The sequence below is a fragment of the Oncorhynchus keta genome, chromosome 2 (assembly GCF_023373465.1).
Source record: "Oncorhynchus keta strain PuntledgeMale-10-30-2019 chromosome 2, Oket_V2, whole genome shotgun sequence".
NCBI lineage: Eukaryota > Metazoa > Chordata > Actinopteri > Salmoniformes > Salmonidae > Oncorhynchus > Oncorhynchus keta.
Window position 1 is genome coordinate 2,774,329 of NC_068422.1, and position 23,172 is coordinate 2,797,500.

The window sequence follows — 23,172 nt, forward strand, 5'->3', positions numbered from 1 at the left end:
TACAGGTCGCAGTGGTGGGTAGTACATGGGGCTTTGGTGACAAGACGGATTGCACTGTGATAGACTGCATCCAATTTGCAGAGTAGAGTGTTGGAGGCTATTTTGTAAATGACATCGCCGAAGTCAAGGATCGGCAGGATAGTCAGTTTTACGAGGGTATGTTTGGCAGCATGAGTGAAGGATGCTTTGTTGCGAAATAGGAAGCCAATTCTATATTTAATTTTGGATTGGATATGCTTAATGTGAGTCTGGAAGGAGAGTTTACAGTCTAGCCAGACACCTAGGTATTTGTAGTCCACATATTCTAAGTCAGAACCGTCCAGATTAGTGATGCTGGACGGGCGGGCAGGTGCAGGCAGCGATCGGTTGAAGAGCATGCATTTAGTTTTTAAGAGCAGTTGGAGGCCATGGAAGGAGAGTTGAATGGCATTGAAGTTCGCCTGGAGGTTAGTTAACACAGTGTCCAAAGAAGGGCCAGAAGTATACAGAATGCTGTCGTATGTGTAGAGGTGGATCAGAGAATCACCAGCAGCAAGAGTGACATCATTGACGTATATATTAGTTGGCTAATTAAACTAATCTATTCTAGCTAGTGTCATGTTAGAAACACTAAAACAATAGTTCTTGTTTTACATAAATATAATCAAATCAATTGTTGTCTGTGTGTAACAGTATATCTTTAGACCGTCCCCTCGCCCATACCCGGGCGTGAACCAGGGACCCTCTGCACACATCAACAACAGTCACCCACGAAGCATCGTTACCCATCACTCCACAAAAACCGCGGCCCTTGCAGAGCAAGGAGAACCACTACTTCAAGGTCTCAGAGCAAGTGACGTCACTGATTGAAACGCTATTTAGCGTGCACCGCTAACTAAGCTAGCCGTTTCACATCCGTTACATGTGCCAGCCAGGGCATCTTTACATAATTAATTGACTGAGAGACTTAACTAGTACTGTAATGTTAGCTAGTTAGTTCCTACTAGTCCTTGGCCTTAATCATGACTCTCAGTTCCATTATACATAAGTCATTGGACGAGGGAATTTTATAAACATTTTGCATTGTAATTTCAGAAAATGTCCATATCTGCAGTAATAGTGGAATGATGGTGTTTCACAGTATTACTTACCCGCCATTGTTGTGATTGCCAATTGATTTCTCCCACCGGAGCAGCATCTGTTGACAAACTGGGAAAGCTGTTCTGACTTTCTGGCTGTGTTATCTAGTGAAAATGTGTGTCACTTCCTGGTTGCAAAAATTCTACACTGTTTGCTCAATTTCGGTTTGTGAGAATACAAGCATCGAAAATGGTTGGGAATCATTGTACCATTAAATATATTTTCAATATCTTATATTTTTAGTTATTTAAAATATTTCCCAGCGCTTTAGATATAGTGCAATGATTCCCTACACTATTCAGTGCATGTTCTCACATAACCTGAAATTGAGCGAACAGTGTAGCATTTAACCAACCAGGAAATGGCAGTGATTTCCACTAGATGACAACCTTTAAAAATGTTTTATTAGCAACAAATCAATACATAATGTACATGAGCGAACACAAGCATACATAGATTACAAACAATAGACAATCGAGCTAGGGGGTACAATATCACAGTACAATTACACAAGGACCTTTTGGGACATGCATATACTTACAATTCTAACAGTTTTTTTTTTGTTAGTAGAGCACTTAACCGTCTTTAAAATACAGTTCAATTTCTTTTTGTAGGGTACGAAAATGTGGTTTTCTGTTTTTAAATGTACATTTGTGTATATGAAATTTGGCCAAAAGAATAATGAAATTAATTACATAAAAATGTTTCCGCTTATTTCTATTGTATGTAAAGAATCCAAACAGTACATCTCTCCACAATAGTGTAAAATCTTCATAAATGTGTTCAATTATAAACCTACTGATGTCTTGCCACAGTTTTCTTACATGCATTCAATGCCAAAAAAGATGCAACACTGTTTCTGGGTGGTCATTACTAAAGGAGCAATTTGAGTTGATGTTTTCCTTAAACTTCTTCATATAGTGATTGGCAGGATAATATTTATGAATAATTTTAAAGGAAACTTCCTTAATTTTGTTAACAAGTAGGTATGTGTGTGGCAACATCCAAACTTTTTCCCAACAGATATTATCAATAAATCCATTCCAATAAGGCAATAAGGTATAGATACAACATCCTGCTGAAACAAATTGAACATGTTTCATTATTTATTTGAGGCTAAATTGATTTTATTGATGTATTATATTAAGTTAAAATAAGTGTTCATTCAGTATTGTTGTAATTGTCATTATTACAAATCCAATTTTTTTCGGTATCGCCTATTTTGGCCCTCCAATCGGTATCGGCGTTGAAAAATCATAATCGGTCGACCTCAAATTCAGAACCCTTGACTTTTTCCACATTTTGTTATGTTACAGCCTTATTATAAAGTGTATTTAATCGTTTTCCTCCTCATCAAACTACGCACAATATCCCATAATGACAAATTAAAACAGGTTTTTAGAAATTATTGCAAATGTATTATAATGTAGATTTTTTTAACCTCATCACATTTACATAAGTATTCAGACCCTTTTTCCAGTACTTTGTTGAAGCACCTTTGGCAGCGGTTAGAGCCTCGAGTCTTCTTGAGTATGACTCTACAAGCTTGGCACACTTGTATTTGGGGAGTTTCTCACATTCTCTGAAGATCCTCTCAAGCTCTGGCAGTTTGGATGGGGAGCTTCACTGCACAGCTATTTTAGGTCTCTCCAGAGAGGCTAAATTGACCCCACCCTGGTAACTAGACTAGGCTGTAGGCTAGTTTGACCCCACCCTGGTAACTAGACTAGGCTACAGGCTAGTTTGAGCCCACCCTGGTAAACTACACTTGGCTACAAGCTTGTTTGACCCCACCCTGGTAACTAGACTAGGCTACAGGCTAGTTTGAGCCCACCCTGGTAACTAGACTAGGCTACAAGCTAGTTTGACCCCACCCTGGTAACTAGACTAGGCTGTAGGCTAGTTTGACCCCACCTTGGTAACTAGACTAGGCTACAGGCTAGTTTGAGCCCACCCTGGTAACTAGACTAGGCTACAGGCTAGTTTGACCCCACCCTGGTAACTAGACTAGGCTACAAGCTAGTTTGAGCCCACCCTGGTAACTAGACTAGGCTACAAGCTAGTTTGACCCCACCCTGGTAACTAGACTAGGCTACAGGCTAGTTTGAGCCCACCCTGGTAACTAGACTAGGCTACAGGCTAGTTTGAGCCCACGCTGGTAACTAGACTAGGCTACAGGCTAGTTTGAGCCCACCCTGGTAACTAGACTAGGCTACAAGCTAGTTTGACCCTACCCTGGTAACTTGACTAGGCGACAGGCAACTAGACTAGGCTACACGCTAGTTTGACCCTACCCTGGTAACTTGACTAGGCTACAGGCAACTAGACTAGGCTACAAGCTAGTTTGACCCTAACCTGGTAACTTGACTAGGCTACAGGCAACTAGACTAGGCTACAAGCTAGTCTGACCCCACCTTGATAACTTGACTAGGCTGTAGGCTAGATTGCTTTTGAAAAACAGAGCAGGTTGTGCTGGCGAGCCTCGTCTATCTGGAGGATTTGCACATTATCTGCGTTTAGAGATGGGCCTAATCCTTCTCTAGGTTGTCATCACACTGCTTTAGAATTAACATGTGGCCTACACTACTGTCACCATTGAACCATGTCATCTTTCATTGCCTGACTATAAGTGTAGAGTACAATCCACAGATATTGCAAATGATAGGCGAGTTGTTTAAATTAAGGTACTGACTCAGATGTGTTGCTGCTTTGAGCAATGTTAAGTAGGAATTATTTCCTAATATTAGCCCATAAATATTACTTGTTTGTGACTGTGTGTTGATAAAACTCTTAACTGGAAGTAAATGTACCTTTTTATAAATGTATTTGTTTCTCACACTGCAAAGAGCTGTTCAGTGTAACACAATAGTGGCATACTAACCTGTCCATGTTAGCCCTCTTGGAGCCCCCTAGGCTAGCAGCCATCCTATTAACCAAGTTTCTTATTGTGTTTGACTGCAGACGTCCTTGACGTTCCATCACCTGGGGTTTGGAAGCCAAGCCAGGCTGGATAGTTAGCTGTTGACACAGTACCACCAGACCAGTACTCGTAGTAATGTGCTAGAGATAGCCCTTACTTATCCACTCTGGCCTGAGAGACTGTGTACCACTACAGACACCACATCCTGCTCCACCACTAACCTGCTTATACCACTACAGAGACCACTTCCTACTCCACCTCTACCCTGCTTATACCACTACAGACACCACATCCTGCTCCACCTCTACCCTGCTTATAGCACCACAGACACCACATCCTGCTCCACCACTAACCTGCTTATAGCACCACAGACACCACATCCTGCTCCACCTCTATCTACCCTGCTTATAGCACCACAGACACCACTTCCTGCTCCACCACTAACCTGCTTATACCACTACAGACACCACATCCTGCTCCACCTCTACCCTGCTTCTAGCACCACAGACACCACATCCTGCTCTACCTCTACCCTGCTTCTAGCACCACATACACCACATCCTGCTCCACCACTAACCTGCTTATACCACTACAGAGACCACTTCCTACTCCACCTCTACCCTGCTTATACCACTACAGACACCACATCCTGCTCCACCTCTACCCTGCTTATAGCACCACAGACACCACATCCTGCTCCACCTCTACCCTGCTTATAGCACCACCGACACCACATCCTGCTCCACCACTAACCTGCTTATACCACTACAGACACCACATACTGCTCCACCTCTACCCTGCTTCTAGCACCACATACACCACATCCTGCTCCAGCTCTACCCTGCTTCTAGCACCACAGACACCACATCCTGCTCTACCACTAACCTGCTTATACCACTACAGAGACCACATTCTGCTCCACCACTACCCTGCTTATACTACTACAGACACCACATCCTGCTCCACCTCTACCCTGCTTCTAGCACCACAGACACCACATCCTGCTCTACCACTAACCTGCTTATACCACTACAGAGACCACATTCTGCTCCACCACTACCCTGCTTATACCACTACAGACACCACATCCTGCTCCACCTCTACCCTGCTTATAGCACCACAGACACCACATCCTGCTCCACCTCTACCCTGCTTATAGCACCACCGACACCACATCCTGCTCCACCACTAACCTGCTTATACCACTACAGACACCACATACTGCTCCACCTCTACCCTGCTTCTAGCACCACAGACACCACATCCTGCTCCACCTCTACCCTGCTTCTAGCACCACAGACACCACATCCTGCTCTACCACTAACCTGCTTATACCACTACAGAGACCACATTCTGCTCCACCACTACCCTGCTTATACTACTACAGACACCACATCCTGCTCCACCTCTACCCTGCTTCTAGCACCACAGACACCACATCCTGCTCTACCACTAACCTGCTTATACCACTACAGAGACCACATTCTGCTCCACCACTACCCTGCTTATACTACTACAGACACCACATCCTGCTCCACCTCTACCCTGCTTCTAGCACCACAGACACCACATCCTGCTCCACCACTAACCTGCTTATACCACTACAGAGACCACTTCCTACTCCACCCACCTCTACCCTGCTTATACCACTACAGACACCACATCCTGCTCCACCACTACCCTGCTTATACCACTACAGAGACCACATTCTGCTCCACCACTACCCTGCTTATACTACTACAGACACCACATCCTGCTCCACCTCTACCCTGCTTTTACTACTACAGACACCACATCCTGCTCCACCTCTACCCTGCTTTTACCACTACAGAGACCACATCCTGCTCCACCACTACCCTGCTTATACCACTACAGACACCACATCCTGCTCCACAACTACCCTGCTTATACCACTACAGAGACCACATCCTGCTCCACAACTACCCTGCTTATACCACTACAGTGACCACATCCTGCTCCACCTCTACCCTGCTTATACCACTACAGAGACCACATCCTGCTCCACCTCTACCCTGCTTATACCACTACAGAGACCACATCCTGCTCCACCTCTACCCTGCTTATACCACTACAGAGACCACATCCTGCTCCACAACTACCCTGCTTTTACATATCCAGCCCCCTCAGATCTTCCATTATTGATGGGGAAGGAGTAGGGAGCAAACTGGACGAATGGCTGGTTGCTGTCGCTTACACACCATGACAGACTGTACGAGACTGCATCCTTCAGTCTTCACATCCAGAGGTCCGGTACTATTTACCATAGTGATTATATCTGTTTCATTCCAGGAAGATGTTATCTTGCCCTTGTTTACGTCCCTTCTTAGATCTGAGACAATCGGTTAGTTGTAGGCTAAGCAACAGCTCCACCTAGTTTCCTCCATTACTGCCTTCACATGTCCTGTCAGACCTGGAAAAGAGGACTGAGTGAAGGGAAAATCTTCCCAGAATGATCCACAGCTCACTTCCTGCATCGGACTGTGCCTTTTCTAGCACACATGACCTAACCTAGCCAGGATCCTAGACAGGATCGTGGAATGACTGTCTGTGGTTGTAGATGGTGTGGCAATGGGAATGTGTTGTAGAATGACACCAGTACAGCAGGACGTTAGGCCATACATAACTGATTCAGGGCTAGCCTGTGTTCCACCACTCTGTCTTTTCCTTGTGTGCCTGTGAGGCAGGGTCAGTGGTATGACCTACAAAACACACTAGGCCTGAACTCTGGCCCAAAGGCAAATGCCTGTTTATTGTAGTCAAAGCAGACCCAGCTTTGTAGCCTTACAGCAGACCAAACACATTGTGAAGTGTGTCCTTTCTCATCGGTGTCACAAAAAGCTGCCTCCCATATATAGGTTACCACTTTGTGAACTGGGGTTGCTGCTGTGTAGTGATTCAATATTTTCAGGTCATTCTATGAAGCGTTATCTAAAGTAGACTATTTAATTTTCTTGGTTTCATAGATACTGTAATTTGACCCTTAAAATAAAAAATAAAAAAATATTATCTAGTATGATCAATATCAGACATTCTTAGATAGGTGTGTGAGATTACATCTGACTGTGCAATATGTCTGTTTCCAAAAGACCAATGGGAAGGAGGAGAGTGAACAGGAGGAGGAAAGTGTTAACCAGTTAACAAATGGTCTGAACCATCCAGCCCACCCAGCTAACGGTCACAATACTACGCTCCAGCTAGCCTATAATAGCATCCTGCTGCAGTGACAACCATGTACAGCAATGCCAAGCCTTTGTCCTTCATCTTCAGCTGCTGGCTCCTAATTGAGTTTGACTGTTTGTTTGTTTGTTTGTTTGTTATGGCTGCTGAGCAGAAAAATGGCTACCCATTGTTGTTTCTAATGGCTATCACTTGTAGTTCTATTTGAACCCCTCTGTTCCGTTACTATACGTGTAAACTACAGTAGAGAGATGCCTTCTATGTTGTAGTTTAACCCTGCTGTTTTCTCCCAAGTTTCCATGAGGGTACCCAACTACAGTGCCTTGCATTGCTCCTGACCAAGCAATACTGATGTTCAGAGCCATGTATATTAGATGGCCCTGCTAATATTGCTTGACCCTATACAGAGTCATCAGTGCTAATAGTGCTTGACCCTATACAGAGTCATCAGTGCTAATAGTGCTTGACCCTATACAGAGTCTTCAGGGCTAATATTGCTTGACCCTGTACAGAGTCATCAGGGCTAATATTGCTTGACCCTATACAGAGTCATCAGGGCGTAGCAGTACAGGGCTGGCTGGGTGTGGGACATATGTAAGACTAACAGGTCCAGGTACCAGGGCTGGCTGGGTGTGGGACATATAGAAGACTAACAGGTCCAGGTACCAGGGCTGGCTGGGTGTGGGACATATGGAAGACTAACAGGTCCAGGTACCGGGGCTGGCTGGGTGTGGGACATATGTAAGACTAACAGGTCCAGGTACCGGGACTGGCTGGGTGTGGGACATATGGAAGACTAACAGGTCCAGGTACCAGGGCTGGCTGGGTGTGGGACATATGGAAGACTAACAGGTCCAGGTACCGGGGCTGGATGGGTGTGGGACATATGTAAGACTAACAGGTCCAGGTACCGGGGCTGGCTGGGTGTGGGACATATGGAAGACTAACAGGTCCAGGTACCAGGGCTGGCTGGGTGTGGGACATATGGAAGACTAACAGGTCCAGGTACCGGGGCTGCGTCTAACATGGCACCCATTTTTATTCCCTGTTCTACGTGGCCCCTATATAGTGCACTACTCTTTCAACAGGGTCCATATTCAAAAGTAGTGCACTTTATAGGGAATAGGCTGTTTGGGCCTGGTCCAAGTCGTTCACTATCTATGTTATAGAGTGCCATTTCAGAGACACCCCTGAATAACCCCTGGTTACGTTTGTTCTAACCTCTTTCTCTCCTGCCATAGAGAGGCACCGCAGGATCCCCCAGAGGAAGCCTCAATGGAGATGGGAGGGCTTCTCCTCAGGCAAGTTCATACCCACCCTCCTAACATCTTCCTCTAGCTTGTTCATCCCTTTTACCTTCTCCTTTAAATGTGACTTATGTCCTAATTTCAGAACGGGTAAAGCAACTAAGAATGAAGGTTAAGTTGCTATGACAGTGAATAATCTGCAGAGGCAGTAGAAGATGCATTCTGATAAACATCTGGATGTAGATAGTTTAACAGAAGGAGTGGCTTTGTTCTTGAACCCTCATTCTTATCCCATGTCGACCTCTAGTCTCTAGCAAAGGCTATGTACATGCATTTCAGTTCAGTGTAGTTGGCTATCATGGAAATGAATGAAGTAATACACTCCACTGTCCTGTCCTTCTCCACACAGAGAGAGGAGTCCCAGTCGTTTACCCAGAAGCTCCGTGTCCCCTCTGTGGAGTCTCTCCTCCTCCGTGGTGCCAGCCGGGCCGAGGGCCTCTTCCGTTCCCCGCCCAAAGAGGGCTTGAACCGCAACCCCTCTCTCAACTCCCTCACCCCCCTGGGGGAGAATGAGGCCCTGGCCTCCCCCTCTGCCACCCCTCCCACCCCAGCCTACGACCCTCCATCCCCAGCCTACGACCCTCCATCAGACATTGAGAGCGAGGGAGAGGAGTCATATGGTAGCTCTGAGGTCCTGTCTGCCCTGTCTAGAGAACAGCTGATCCATCGGCTACACAGGGTGGAGAAGAGCCTGGGGAACTACAGAGGGAAATACTCTGAGGTGGGGGTTCAAATGCTCTGAGGTGGGGGTTCAAATGCTCTGAGGTGGGGGTTCAAATGCTCTGAGGTGGGGGTTCAAATGCTCTGAGGTGGGGGTTCAAATGCTCTGAGGTGGGGGTTCAAATGCTCTGAGGTGGGGGTTCAAATGCTCTGAGGTGGGGGTTCAAATGCTCTGAGGTGGGGGTTCAAATGCTCTGAGGTGGGGGTTCAAATGCTCTGAGGTGGGGGTTCAAATGCTCTGAGGTGGGGGTTCAAATGCTCTGAGGTGGGGGTTCAAATGCTCTGAGGTGGGGGTTCAAATGCTCTGAGGTGGGGGTTCAAATGCTCTGAGGTGGGGGTTCAAATGCTCTGAGGTGGGGGTTCAAATGCTCTGAGGTGGGGTTCAAATGCTCTGAGGTGGGGGTTCAAATGCTCTGAGGTGGGGGTTCAAATGCTCTGAGGTGGGGGTTCAAATGCTCTGAGGTGGGGGTTCAAATGCTCTGAGGTGGGGGTTCAAATGCTCTGAGGTGGGGGTTCAAATGCTCTGAGGTGGGGGTTCAAATGCTCTGAGGTGGGGGTTCCAATGCTCTGAGGTGGGGGTTCCAATGCTCTGAGGTGGGGGTTCAAATGCTCTGAGGTGGGGGGTTCCAATGCTCTGAGGTGGGGGTTCCAATGCTCTGAGGTGGGGGTTCCAATGCTCTGAGGTGGGGGTTCCAATGCTCTGAGGTGGGGGTTCCAATGCTCTGAGGTGGGGTTCCAATGCTCTGAGGTGGGGGTTTAAATGCTCTGAGGTGGGGGTTTCAAATGCTCTGAGGTGGGGGTTTCAAATGCTCTGAGGTGGGGGTTTCAAATGCTCTGAGGTGGGGGTTTCAAATGCTCTGAGGTGGGGGTTTCAAATGCTCTGAGGTGGGGGTTTCAAATGCTCTGAGGTGGGGGTTTCAAATGCTCTGAGGTGGGGGTTTCAAATGCTCTGAGGTGGGGGTTTCAAATGCTCTGAGGTGGGGGTTTCAAATGCTCTGAGGTGGGGTTTCAAATGCTCTGAGGTGGGGGTTTCAAATGCTCTGAGGTGGGGGTTTCAAATGCTCTGAGGTGGGGGTTTCAAATGCTCTGAGGTGGGGTTTCAAATGCTCTGAGGTGGGGTTTCAAATGCTCTGAGGTGGGGTTTCAAATGCTCTGAGGTGGGGGTTTCAAATGCTCTGAGGTGGGGGTTTCAAATGCTCTGAGGTGGGGGTTTCAAATGCTCTGAGGTGGGGGTTTCAAATGCTCTGAGGTGGGGGTTTCAAATGCTCTGAGGTGGGGGTTTCAAATGCTCTGAGGTGGGGGTTTCAAACGCTCTGAGGTGGGGGTTTCAAACGCTCTGAGGTGGGGGTTTCAAATGCTCTGAGGTGACTTGTAGAAATTAGTCTCAAAAGAAATCCAAGTGTAATAACTATGCAATCAATAGGTGATTACTGTTTCAGCAAGTAATGCGTCACTATGATCTAGAGCAGGAAGTTAGGATGCTGTATGTCTATAATACACCTCTGATGTACCAGTCACTATGATCAGTCCTCTCTTTCTCATCCAGTCGGTCTCTAATACAGATGAGTAGGGACTTGGCCTGCTATGCATATGTCCATGTTTGATTTACCTTTCTAAACATTGTCTTTATCATTCCATCAACTTCTCTTTTTCTGTCTGTCTCTCCGTCTCTCTCTGTGTTCACTCCCCCGCCCAGTTGGTCACTACCTACAGAACGGTACAGAGAGAGAAAGAGAAAAGCCAGGTAATTTTCTTAAACTGCCTCAATACCAGATTACATATAGATATGCTGTGTACTATTGGAGGATGGAAAACACTTCTATCCACACTCACTGAATGCTCCTCATTAACTACACTGATGTTCTGCTTTTCTCCTCAGACCATTCTAAGCCAGAGTCAAGACAAAGCCCTCCGTAGGATAGGGGAGTTGAGAGAGGTACGAGTAGGACCAGCATCTCTCTCTGATAAAAACCTGTAAAATGTTGAACTCTATCAAAGTATTGTTTATGGGGTCTTATTTTAGTCCAAAAGCACTCTGTTATTACCCGTTACTCTCTCTGATTGAACTCAAAAGCTTTTAAGACGCAGACCACCCCTGAGTCACAGCAGTAGAGTTGGAACTCCTGAATTCTTTATCGGTCATGACAAAAAAAGCGGGCTGAGCTAAAGGAAGGAAGACCGGAGCAGGAGGTCAGCTAAGTCAAGGAAATAGAATATGGAGAAGGTCAGCTAAGTCAAGGAAATAGAATATGGAGAAGGTCAGCTAAGTCAGGGAAATAGAATATGGAGAAGTAGGTCAGCTAAGTCAAGGAAATAGAATATGGAGAAGGTCAGCTAAGTCAAGGAAATAGAAGATGGAGAAGGAGGTCAGCTAAGTCTTCTCTGAACCATGATGGTGTTTGATAAGCAACACTAGTCTTCTCTGAACCATGATGGTGTTTGATAAGCAACACTAGTCTTCTCTGAACCATGATGGTGTTTGATAAGCAACACTAGTCTTCTCTGAACCATGATGGTGTTTGATAAGCAACACTAGTCTTCTCTGAACCATGATGGTGTTTGATAAGCAACACTAGTCTTCTCTGAACCATGATGGTGTTTGATAAGCAACACTAGTCTTCTCTGAACCATGATGGTGTTTGATAAGCAACACTAGTCTTCTCTGAACCATGATGGTGTTTGATAAGCAACACTAGTCTTCTCTGAACCATGATGGTGTTTGATAAGCAACACTAGTCTTCTCTGAACCATGATGGTGTTTGACAAGGCCATCAGTGTGAGCAAGGCAATGCACATAACTACTTATCTTGATCACATAATGAGTAGTTATTTGGGATGTAAGGTGTTATTGTAGATCAGTGATTCAGTGAGCAGTACGACGGCCATTCAGTCAATCACAAAATATCTCACTAGAAGCAGTGTTCCCTATACAGTATGTAGAAAGTATAGAAACACAATTCTCTGAGTGCTGTGAACCTTGAGTATGACTTGTTCCTCCCCAGGAGCTGCAGGTGGACCAGCAGACTAAAAAGCACCTTCAGGAGGAGTTTGATGCTGCCCTGGAGGAGAAGGACCAGATGATTACTGTGCTTCAGACACAGGTGGGTGTTTATATACACAAACTCTACCAAACATGAAGAACAGCTGCTCCTTCCATGACAGACTGACCAGGTGAATCCAGGTGAAACCCTTATTGATGTAATTTGTTAAATCCATGTGTCAGTGTAGATGAAGGGGAGGCGGATTTTGAAGGATCGAGACAACTGAGACATACTCAACTTTTGAATACTTTAATACACATGTGAATTTATCCCAATACTCTCTCCATTTTAGGGGAAAAAAGCATGTACAAAAAGTGCTGTAATTTCTAAACGGTTCACACGATATGGATGAAAATACCCTTAAATAACCTCATTGTATTATTTCAAAGTGCTGGAGTACAGAGCCAAAACAAACAAAACATGTCACTGTCCCAATACTTTCGGAGATCATTTAATTTCTACAGTTGATATGAAATAAAATACACCCATTGAAACACAAAAATGTTATGTTAAACACTGTCTGTATAATGTTGACTGTTGAATAATGTGTGGTCACTAGCCTGGGTTGCTCTGTGTTTCAACTGCCAGGTGGCCCTGATGAAGAAGCATAGTTTCCATTTTGACAGGTTTTTGTAACTCCCTCTCTGACAACTTTTCCTGAATCAACTCTGCTCCTAAACTTCAATGTGGAAGAACAATTATTTCCCCAGATTTTCCTCATTCCTCTGGCTTTTTGTCAGGTATCAGGATACAGATTGCCATGTTATTGGTTGTCCCACTGTATGTATCATCATGCATCACCGCACATTTAAATTGAATAGATTCACCTCTGTGGTTAACAATATGATTCATACACATTGCGGTAACCATAAATCAAGAATAACCGAACACACATTTGACAAGGACATTAACGTTCTCATGCATTCTGGATATTCTCCAGGTAAAGTTAAATTTTCTGCACACAAAGAACTGTTTCTGCTCATGCCATGGGATTCCCTAGCCCCTACTCAAACAAAGACTCGTGTTTCCCTGTAGAGTTAGCATGGGCCAAGTAGCACCCAGGCTAGCAATTCAAAGCAGATCAGTATAATGCCGTGTCAACGAAAGGGTTCCTAAAGCATGAAGGCATATCATCTCTTCAGCACAAACACTTTAGCAACATTTTTTCAAACAAATGATAAATACTGATCTGATTTACTACTACATATCAGCATGATATTCAGAGGATCCCTTTGGGAGTGTTTTTGGGGACCCATGATGTTGCTAGAGCGATGCTCTTACCGACTACCTACCCCTATGACTCCTACATTGCAGTCATATGAAGGACTACTGTTGTGCTACATTGTGTGTTGTAGAAATCCTCAGAGGAGAAGATGGCAGAGATGGACAAGCTACATAGTGAAGCACTGGCAAGTAAAGAACAGGAGCTCAGCGCTCGAATCAACCAGGCTGTGGTAAGTTCATATCACCCTCTCCACTTTCAAGTTGTAACATATATACTGCAAAACAAACTCAGTTCTACTATTGTACAAAGTGTTTGAGCTGTATGTTTAAATCAGGGTTCGAGACTGCGTCCAGAACATCCTTATTTGTGACCCTTTGACATGACAGAGCCACACCAATTTTTTTATTGGTCGCTAGGGTGCCAGTGAGAATGATTTAGCTGGTCACGATAGTTTAGTTTTGCATGGTATTCTGAAACTTCTGTACTTTTTTGATACTAGAACATGAAAAAAGGTTCGGTACTCAAATTTGAGGTACTTTCGGTACTTCTGTCATTGAGAGAGGATAATGTCTATCAGCACAGCCGCAATCCTTATAGCACGAGACTTCCGTGCCTGCTCCACTCACTCACTGCTGGCTCTAGCCTGTCCTGAGGAACCACTGCACTCACTGGGAGTCTAGGCTGCATCATGTTAGAGCCCCACTCATGCTGCGTATAAGTTAACACACTTGAATAATGCAACACGACAGGTAGAAATGTTGCAACTGTTAATTACTAGGGCAGGAACAATACCAGTATCGCAATATTTTTTATTTCACCTTTATTCAACCAGGTAGGCTAGTTGAGAACAAGTTATCATTATTCATTAGTATAGTTGAAAGCGAACAAAACACGAAGCAGATCTTTAACTTGTTTAGGAAAGCAGCCCTAATGTTGGAAACAAATATCATTATGCTGTCATCCAGAGTCACATTTATTTATTTTCCAAACTATATCACACACTATTTGACATAATGCAGGTTTTTAAAGCACCAAAGAGTTTGATCTGCTTTGTGTTTTCATTTCTGCCTTGGAAAAAACATTGCGATACTGGTCTTGTTTTTACTGTTTGCAAAACTATGTCCATTACAGGCTGGAACACTGCAAGAAAATACCGGTAGCTTCCAGCTTTGTAGGGTCACTTTCCTTGCTAGCTTACAGCAATGCACTACCCATAATGCAAAATATGCTGATTGCAACCAAAAACCCTAGTTATTCCAAAAGAGAACTTGATTCATTCACTTTGTCTCCCTGGTCTCACGTCTCTTCTGTCTTTCTCACTGTGTGAAAGACGTCATTAGGTCTTAGAGACAGCATGCACTTTTATGAAACAAGAGATTTCTTCTTTTATGCAAATGTTGTTGATCAGTACAATAAAATCTGTCCCAATTGGAAGGGAAATGTATTGTTTTTCACCTGTATTGTGAATAGGCTACATCTTGATTTACCCAGTTTATTAATAGAGATGTACCATTCAAATAAATTAGTACCATTGTGTTGTTATGTAGTTAGATTGGTAAAAAGCTTATTCAAACTGATTGTCACTATCGGTGCGCAACCGCGAAAAATTGGTCTGACCAAATCATGTGCTGGTGCCATCAACTGAAAAAGTTACTAGCACCAGTTGAAAAAGTTATTCTATATTTTGTGCATATTTCTATTTGTTGTTTCTAGTTCTGTTTTATTGTGAGATTTCTGAGTAAGATTTCCAATGTATTTATTACATATGGCAAAATGAACTTGCAACTTCAATTGTGTGTGTTTTGTGTAGGATCAGTGCAAAGAGGAACTGGCCATGGCTGCCAAGGATAAGGAGCAGCAGAAGGCTGCCATAGAGACCGAGTCGGAGACCAAGGCTAATGAGATAGGGCTGGAGCTGGAGACTGCCAGAACTGTGAGTTCTCCTCTTGAACGTTAAGCTACTCTATCTCCAAAAATGCTACACATTGTTGATTCTACAGCTAATTATATACTCAACTGTATCTACAAGCTTTACATTGTTGGTTGATTCTATGGCAAACATACAATAAATACTGCACATCTCATTACAGAGAATACTGAAACTCGAGAGCTCTCTGGAAAAGTACACCCAACCTGGATCAGTTCCATCAACAGATGATCTCTCTACTCCGATGGAGGAGCTAAGGACGAAACGCAAGGACGAGGTGACTGCACTAGAGGAGAAGCACTGCGAGGAGATGGAGAAGCACAAGCTAGAGCTGCATCAGGAGGTCTTAGCCCAACACAATGCTGCTATGGAGGAGCTCAGGGCAAAACACAGAGCTGAAGTGGAGACCATCTTGAAGGAGAAAACGGTCCAGTTACAAGCCCATGATGAGGACATGAACCAGAAGACAATGGAGAAGCTGGATGTGAAACAGACTCAGCTGGAAGCCCTTTCCTTTGAGCTCCAGGAGTTGTTGAGGATCAAACAGGTTCTCGAGGAGAGACTGGATGCAGTTGAAAACGCTGGTGGGTTAGCCAGGCAGGAGTTGGAGCAGAGGCTACAGGAGGTGCTGACCAAGCACAGTACAGATATTGAGGAGATCAAGCTGCAGCATGAGCAGTCCCTGGGAGGAATGGAGAAGATGCTAAAAGACGAACTCAACAAGTTGACGATAGTGCTGAAGGAGAAAGAGAAAGAGCTTGAGGCTCAACTTGTCTATGAGAAAAGCCTGAAAGAAGAGTCCAAGATGGTTCTTCAAGACAGGAATGCGAAGGTTAAGGAATTGGAGGAGCTTAGAAAGAGTTTAAAGCAGGCCCAATCAGAAAAGAAGGGCCTTGAGAAATCTAATGCCCAACTCAGTAAGATTAGAGATGAACTCTCAGAGTGCAGGAGTCAATTAAAATATTTTGTGCATAAACTGGAAACAACTCAAAGTGACTTCCAGCAGAAAGAGGACGCTCTTCAACAAAAGGTACAGGAGTTTGAAGTGCTAGAGAAGCAGTTGCAGCAGGCTAAGAAGGAGCTCTCTGAACAGGATAAATCTTACACTGATGAACTGAACTCTAAGCAAGAGGAAGAAAAACGATTAAAGAAACACCTGGAAGACCAGAAGGCTGCTCATGAGAAGAAGGTGGACAACATTAAGAAAGACATGGCGGCCAAGTGGAAATCACAGGAGACAAAGATGGAGAATTGTAAAACTAAGACCAAAGAGATGCAGGATAAATTTAAGAAGAAGCTTCAGGAGCAAGACGAATCTTTGAAAAAGCAACTGTCAAAGAAGGAGTCAGAGCTACAGCAGAAAGAACAAAAACTTAAAGAAAACATCCTGGACTCTCAGACAAGTTCAGAAGGCCTGAGCAGTGCTATATACCAGCTTGAGTCCAATCACAAGGAAGAACTAGAGAAGTTGTGTGAAGTCCATAAGCAAGAGAAGGAAAAGCTTGAGAATCATTGGCAGGAAAAGATGGGACAACAGGAAGAAGAAATGCAGGAGAAACACACACAAATACTACAGGAGAAGATACAGGAAGTGGAGGAGGTCAACCAGCAGCTTGGAACCACCATGGAAGAAAAAGAGCAAGTTGTGCAGGAAGTGAAGGACTTGAAGGAAGAGTTGGTGATGAGACAGACCACTGTGCAGAAACTGCAGGCCGAACTGAAGGAAGCCGCAGTCAAAATGGAGAGTTTATCTCAAGCTGAGGCAATGTTCAAAAAGCAAATGGAGGCGGTTGAGAGGAATCTGAACACTGCTCTTAATGAGAGGAACTCCTTCCAGGATCAGCTGAACAAGACTGAGAATAAGGCAAGAGAGAAGCTCAAGTCTCTGTCTGAGAGGTTTGTAGACACTGAGAAGCAGCTTCAAGCTCTTGAGGCTTCTAAGGGTAAGGAAGGGGAGGCAGTTCAGAGGAGACTTGAACAACATTCTCTTCAACTAGAAGTCAAGGAAAACGAAATGCAGAAGCAGTTCGCTGGGATCAGCAAGGAATTAATGCGTTACTGCCGTGACATTGAGGCCAGCATCGAAGATGGTACAAAGGAGCTCTCTGAACGGGTCGAGAGTAGAGTGAGCGAGCTGAAAGACCGAGTTCTGGGTAATCAGAAGAAGATAGCACATCTTAAAAATGTTATCCTTACAAAGGTTGACAGGATACACACTTTGGAGAAACAACTCCAGCAGAGTACAGAGGGGAAGAAGAACCTATGCAGTTCACTAGAGCAGATGACTGTTCAACTAAATCTACACAAAGATGATATCAAAGCCTTAACTGCTGAGAGGGAGTCTCTACAGAGGGAGGCTGAAGATCACTCTCAAGCTCTCTCAGAAAAAGTAATTTGCATCGAACAGCTCAGTGAGGAAAACCAAACAATCTCAGAGAATGTCAAAACAAATTTGGTGTATATCAGCAACTTGGAGAGTATCATAAATGACTTGAAGACCCAGTTCACAGGTAGTCTTACGGGGAAGGATGAAGCGATATCACTGCTTGATCAGCAGCACAAGGAGGAGAGAGAGGGGCTTGTTTGCCAAATGGCAGAGACCATTGACAGACTAGAGAAAGAGAAGACATTTGCAGTGGAGCAAGCCAACGCCTTCAAGAACAACCTCACAGAGTTCAAGAGGAAAGCAGAGTCCAAGTTCTCTCAGAACCACAATACTGTCAAGTCTCTGCAGACCAGACTTGATGATATGGAGAAACAGATCTCTGAGAAGGACGAGGCCTTACAGAGGCTGATAGCCAGCATTGACAATCAGTCCATTAGCAAGTCAGAGATGGACCAAGTCTTGAGTGAAAAGGAGCAGAAAGTCAGTGCCCTTTCTTTGGAAGTGGAGAGCTGTAACAGCCGGCTCAGTGAGCTGGAGGAGCAGTTCATCCTCAAGACAAAGGAGAGCGAGCAGCTAACTGCTGACCTGAAGCAGCAGCACAGTATCAGGGAGCATGAGAAACGAGAGCTCACAGAGCATCTACAACAGACTCAGGAGCAGTTCAGAATCCAGAATGGAAATCTAGTCCAGGCAACAGAGGAGAAATTGCAGTCCATGGAGAGAGAGAACCAAACTTTGAAAAAAGAGCTGGAACGGCAGAGGGAAGTCTTTGACAAGATGAAGGCTGAGATTCTCAAGACCAAAGATGAGAGTCTGAAGGTGGCTGAAGAGAAGTTGTCAAAAGACAATGCTGGGAAAGTGGCTGAGCTGAAGAAGAAAGCTGAGCAGAAAATAAACCAGATTCAGAAACCTTTGACCTTACAACTCGAGGAGAAGGAAAAGACTGTCAAAGCCCTTCGGACACAGTTGGAGGAGGCCAAGGTAGACAAAGCGACAAAAAAGCAGGGGGTGGAAACCCTGGAGGAGAAAGGAACATCCCTTGAGGAAGCCATGGCCAAGATGAAGGAAGAACAGGAGAAACACATTGAGCAAATTCATAGTGATGAGAGACTGGAAAAAGAGAGCTCTTTACAGAGTTTGAAGGACATGTATGAGGAAAAGCTATCATTGCTCCAGAGAGACATTTTGAACCAGGAGAAAGCCCTAGCCAAGTGTAAGGAAGAACAAGAAAAGCAACTCGAGCAGCTTCGGAATGACGAGAGACTTGCGAAAGAGAGCTCAAAGAACATGTACGAGGGAAAGTTATTGTTGTATCGGAGAGATGTTTCGAACCAGGAGGAGACCAAAGCAGACGAGACCGTCTCAAGGCTTGAGTTTGAGATGAAGCTCAAGGAAGTGGAGGAGGAGAAGGTCAACCTTCTGGCTGAAATCAGCCGCCTCAAGGAAGATCTGCTTGAGAAGACTGCACTGATTGAACAGCAAAATACAGAATTAGTCCGCTTAGAAACACAAGGTCAGAATGCAGTGGAGGTTGTGGCGCATTGCACTGCAGAGCAAACCAAGAGTCTTACAGCAGACAAGGGGGAGAACCACTCTCTGACGCAGGAAGATGGGGATGCTGAATCTCTGTTGTCCATGCAGAATAAGCTTACGGAGGCGGTGCAGGAGAAGCAGAATCTACAGAAATACCTGCGAACCCTGAGGAAGGAACACCAGCAAGACCTGGAGTATGTGAAGAAAGAGTTGACCCAAGAGAACGAGAAGAAACTCATGTAAGTTTGACCTAATGTTCTGCCTTAGTCAAACAATCAAACAAATACAATTGTTGAGAAAGCCCTTTGTCATTTGAGTTCAGAAAATAATTGCGTTTATTTCCCTTTCCATTATTCCTGTTTTTACTTTCAAATTCTGTCTTCCTCTGTGTTTTCTCTCCATCCATACTGTATTTTATGTTATTCTCCCCATTGAACAGGCTTGAGGTTGAAGATCTGGAGATGAAGCACAACTCGTCCCTGAAGCAGGTGATGAGGGAGTTCAACACACAGATGGCTTTGAAAGAACAGGAGCTGACTGCTGCAGTGAAGGAGACCATTGGTGAGAGAGAGTGCCGTTGAATGATGAGACACTGTATTCCCATTGAACCTTCAGATTAATAAAGTCATAGCTTTCTTTTTCTACAGTTCACTTTCTATTAGTCAGCGCCTCAGCAAGTTTTTTGGGAATTATGCTTCTAGCTACTTATGTTACTATTACCATTGACTGTCACTGCCCAAAACACTTAGAAATTAATATACAATATTAAATCATTGTTTCAAAAGTACATTTGTTTTGTGTAACAAATGGTTTAAGTTGTTAGTTTATAGTCTAACAGTACTCTCAAACTTCACCAATACAAATTATTAATTGTTTTATCATTTGTCATGAATGTGTGGAATTGAGTAAAATCCACATACATGAAAGTGTAATTGGTGTTGGTGTCCTTGTAGGACTCATTTGAATATTTTTTTCTAGATTAAATTAAATTAATTTGAAAGATGAGTGACTTTTCAGACAGAACAGTAGGGGTGAAATAGAGGTTAAGAAACAATCTCTTTCTGAATGAATCACCATATGTTTTCACTGTAGTCCAGTCATTCACACTGCATTCCAATAGCGGAAGTGAGTGACTGGTTTGGAATATGTGAATTTCAAGGTCTACTTCGTGCTTAGATTCTCGGCCCGTATTCAAAAACCGCATCAGAGTAGGAGTGTTAAATCTGATTGCGCATTGTCCATTTCAACCTTTTCAGTATGATCAAAAAATGTGGTCAGATGAAGCAGATGCTAAGCTACATGACTATTTTGCAAGCAAAGGCTGAAATATGTTCTGGGATTATTCCAATGGCATTGAGGAGTACACCTCATCTGTCATTGGCTTCATCAAAAACTGCATCGTCCCCACTCAGACAGTACGTACATACCCCAACCAGGAGCCATGGATTACAGGCAGTATCCACACTAAGCTAAAGGCTAGAGCTGCCGCTTTCAAGGTGCAGGACTCTAACCCTGAAGCTTATAAGAAATCTGCTATGCCCTCCGACAAACCATCAAACAGGCAAGCATCAATACAGGACTAAGATCGAATCGTACGACATCGGCTCTGATGGTCATCGGATATGGCATGGCCTGCAAACCATTACAGACGACAAAGGGAAGCACGTCCGAGAGCTGCCCAGTGACATGAGCCTACCGGACGAGCTAAACTACTTATGTGCTCACTTCGAGGCAAATATCACTTAAGTGGGCATGAGAACACCGGCTGTACCGGAAGACTGCGTGATCACGCTCTCCACCGCCGATGTGAGTAATTCACAAGGCCGCAAGGCCAGAAGGATTACCAGGACGTGTACTTATGTCATGCAATAAAATGCTAATTAATTACTTAAAAATCATACAATGTGATTTTCTGGATTTTTGTTTTAGATTCCGTCTCTCACAGTTGAAGTGTACCTATGATAAAAAATGACAGACCTTTACATCCTTTGTAAGTAGGAAAACCTGCAAAATTGGCAGTGTATCAAATACTTGTTCTCCCCACTGTGTGTGTGTATGTACGTATGTATGTACGTATGTATGTATGTATGTATGTATGTATGTATGTATGTATGTATGTATGTATGTATGTATGTATGTATGTATGTATGTATGTATGTATGTATGTATGTATGTATGTATGTATGTATGTATGTATGTATGTATGTATGTATGTATGTATGTATGTATGTATGTATGTATGTATGTATGTATGTATGTATGTATGTATGTATGTATGTATGTATGTATGTATGTATGTATGTATGTATGTATGTATGTATGTATGTATGTATGTATGTATGTATGTATGTATGTATGTATGTATGTATGTATGTATATATTTATTTACTGCTTCTCTATAACTACTTGTTACTTTTCTGTATTTATTTTAACTGCACTGACGTTTAGGGGCTTGTAAGTGTTTCACTATAAGGTTAGATCAAATTATCAAACCGGTTGTATTCGGCACATGTAACTAATACAATTTCATCTGATCTAAAAGGCCAAACTGATCCTATATCAGCACTCCTCCTCATACTCCTCCTCTTTCCTCACTCCTCCTCTCTTCTCCACCAACCAGGGAAGGCCCAGAGCGTGGAGGTGGAGCTTATGGACAGCCATCGGGAGGAGACCAATCAGCTCCAGAAGGTGATCATCCAGAAAGATGATGACTTAAACAAAACGGTCCAACGATATGAGCAGGTCCTCCAGGTACAGTACAGTACGAATCAATAACACAATGTAATTATATTGTAGTTGCTATGTAACTTGAACTTTATTACTACAGCTATTACTGTGTAGCTATGTAGACCGTGCAATTTAACGTGTATGGTTAGATTAGACTATTGACATGAATCATTATACACAGACTAACTGGTTTGCTTTTAGGAAGTAGATTACAAGTAGGAGTTACTGGCCCAACATTAGGACGGTTTTCCTCAGAATAATCTGTCCGCTTCCTGTTTTGTTTCCATGCCATGATTCTCAGAGTATTGTGATACAAGTATCGTGAAAACACTAGTCCGCACTATCATATGGAAACTCCTATCAGTTCCTGACATATTTTTCAGCTTTGAACTTTAAAGGAAAAGTACATGTACTCCACCCATCCTCATGAAACTATTACTGACATGGAACCACCTCCCTCCTGTCAGTCTCTAGCAGTCTTCATTTTGGCAGCTATTTTAGATTAAGTCTTAAATACTTTTTAGTCTTCGTCACATTTTAGTAATGTCATCCTTTGTTAGTTTTAGTTATTATCAGTCGACTAAAACTCTGGACAATTTTAGCCTAGTTTTAAGTCATTCACATGGCCTTGTCCAGCTATGCCCTCGTAAAGCTGGCAACATTGATATTGTTACCAATGCCAGCCATAATTAACCATAAAGGTTATAAAGACTTGGCTACAGGTTAAACAATTTACAGCTCTGATTTTCTACCCATCTTAACTGTCAAGGGTGGTAAATAAGTGGTTTCCTTAAAAAGCAGAGAGTTTGAGCTTTACAAAAATATTTTACTTTAGTCCTAATATTCAACAAATAGCATTTGTTTTTCATTTGCAGACCACGGCATGGTAGTGGCAACACAGATGAATGAATAACTGCACACATGGGAAAGTAGAGCTTCTGATGTAATCAAGGCAAAAACCCTAAATGAAATTAAGAGAGCAGAAACATTGTTTCTAGTTGAGGTTAGCTACAAATCCAATGTCCTGGCTTCACATCAGTTGAAAAGATTGACGAGTGACTGAAGAGAC

The 23,172-nt window shown here is 43.7% G+C and overlaps 2 protein-coding genes across 3 annotated transcripts in view; one reads left to right on the top strand and one right to left on the bottom strand.

Moving 5' to 3' along the window:
• The window catches only part of LOC127909421 (uncharacterized), a 202,774-nt gene that overhangs the window by 64,414 nt on the left and 115,188 nt on the right, over positions 1–23,172 (bottom strand). The window lies entirely within an intron of this gene.
• LOC118372932 (golgin subfamily A member 4-like) overlaps positions 8,644–23,172 on the top strand; it is a 45,355-nt gene continuing 30,826 nt past the window's right edge. Inside the window, exons 1-10 of one of the 2 annotated variants that reach the window (XM_052470792.1) lie at positions 8,644–9,265; positions 10,961–11,008; positions 11,144–11,200; positions 12,267–12,365; positions 13,661–13,759; positions 15,341–15,463; positions 15,621–19,615; positions 19,816–19,937; positions 21,306–21,366; positions 21,997–22,127. In XM_052470792.1, coding sequence (XP_052326752.1) covers positions 8,843–9,265; positions 10,961–11,008; positions 11,144–11,200; positions 12,267–12,365; positions 13,661–13,759; positions 15,341–15,463; positions 15,621–19,615; positions 19,816–19,937; positions 21,306–21,325 — 4,986 coding nt within the window. In that variant the 5' untranslated portion in view covers positions 8,644–8,842 and the 3' untranslated portion in view covers positions 21,326–21,366; positions 21,997–22,127. Of the gene's footprint in view, positions 9,266–10,960; positions 11,009–11,143; positions 11,201–12,266; positions 12,366–13,660; positions 13,760–15,340; positions 15,464–15,620; positions 19,616–19,815; positions 19,938–21,305; positions 21,367–21,996; positions 22,128–23,172 lie in introns of those variants that run through there. The other variant, XM_052470785.1, reaches the window with a different exon arrangement.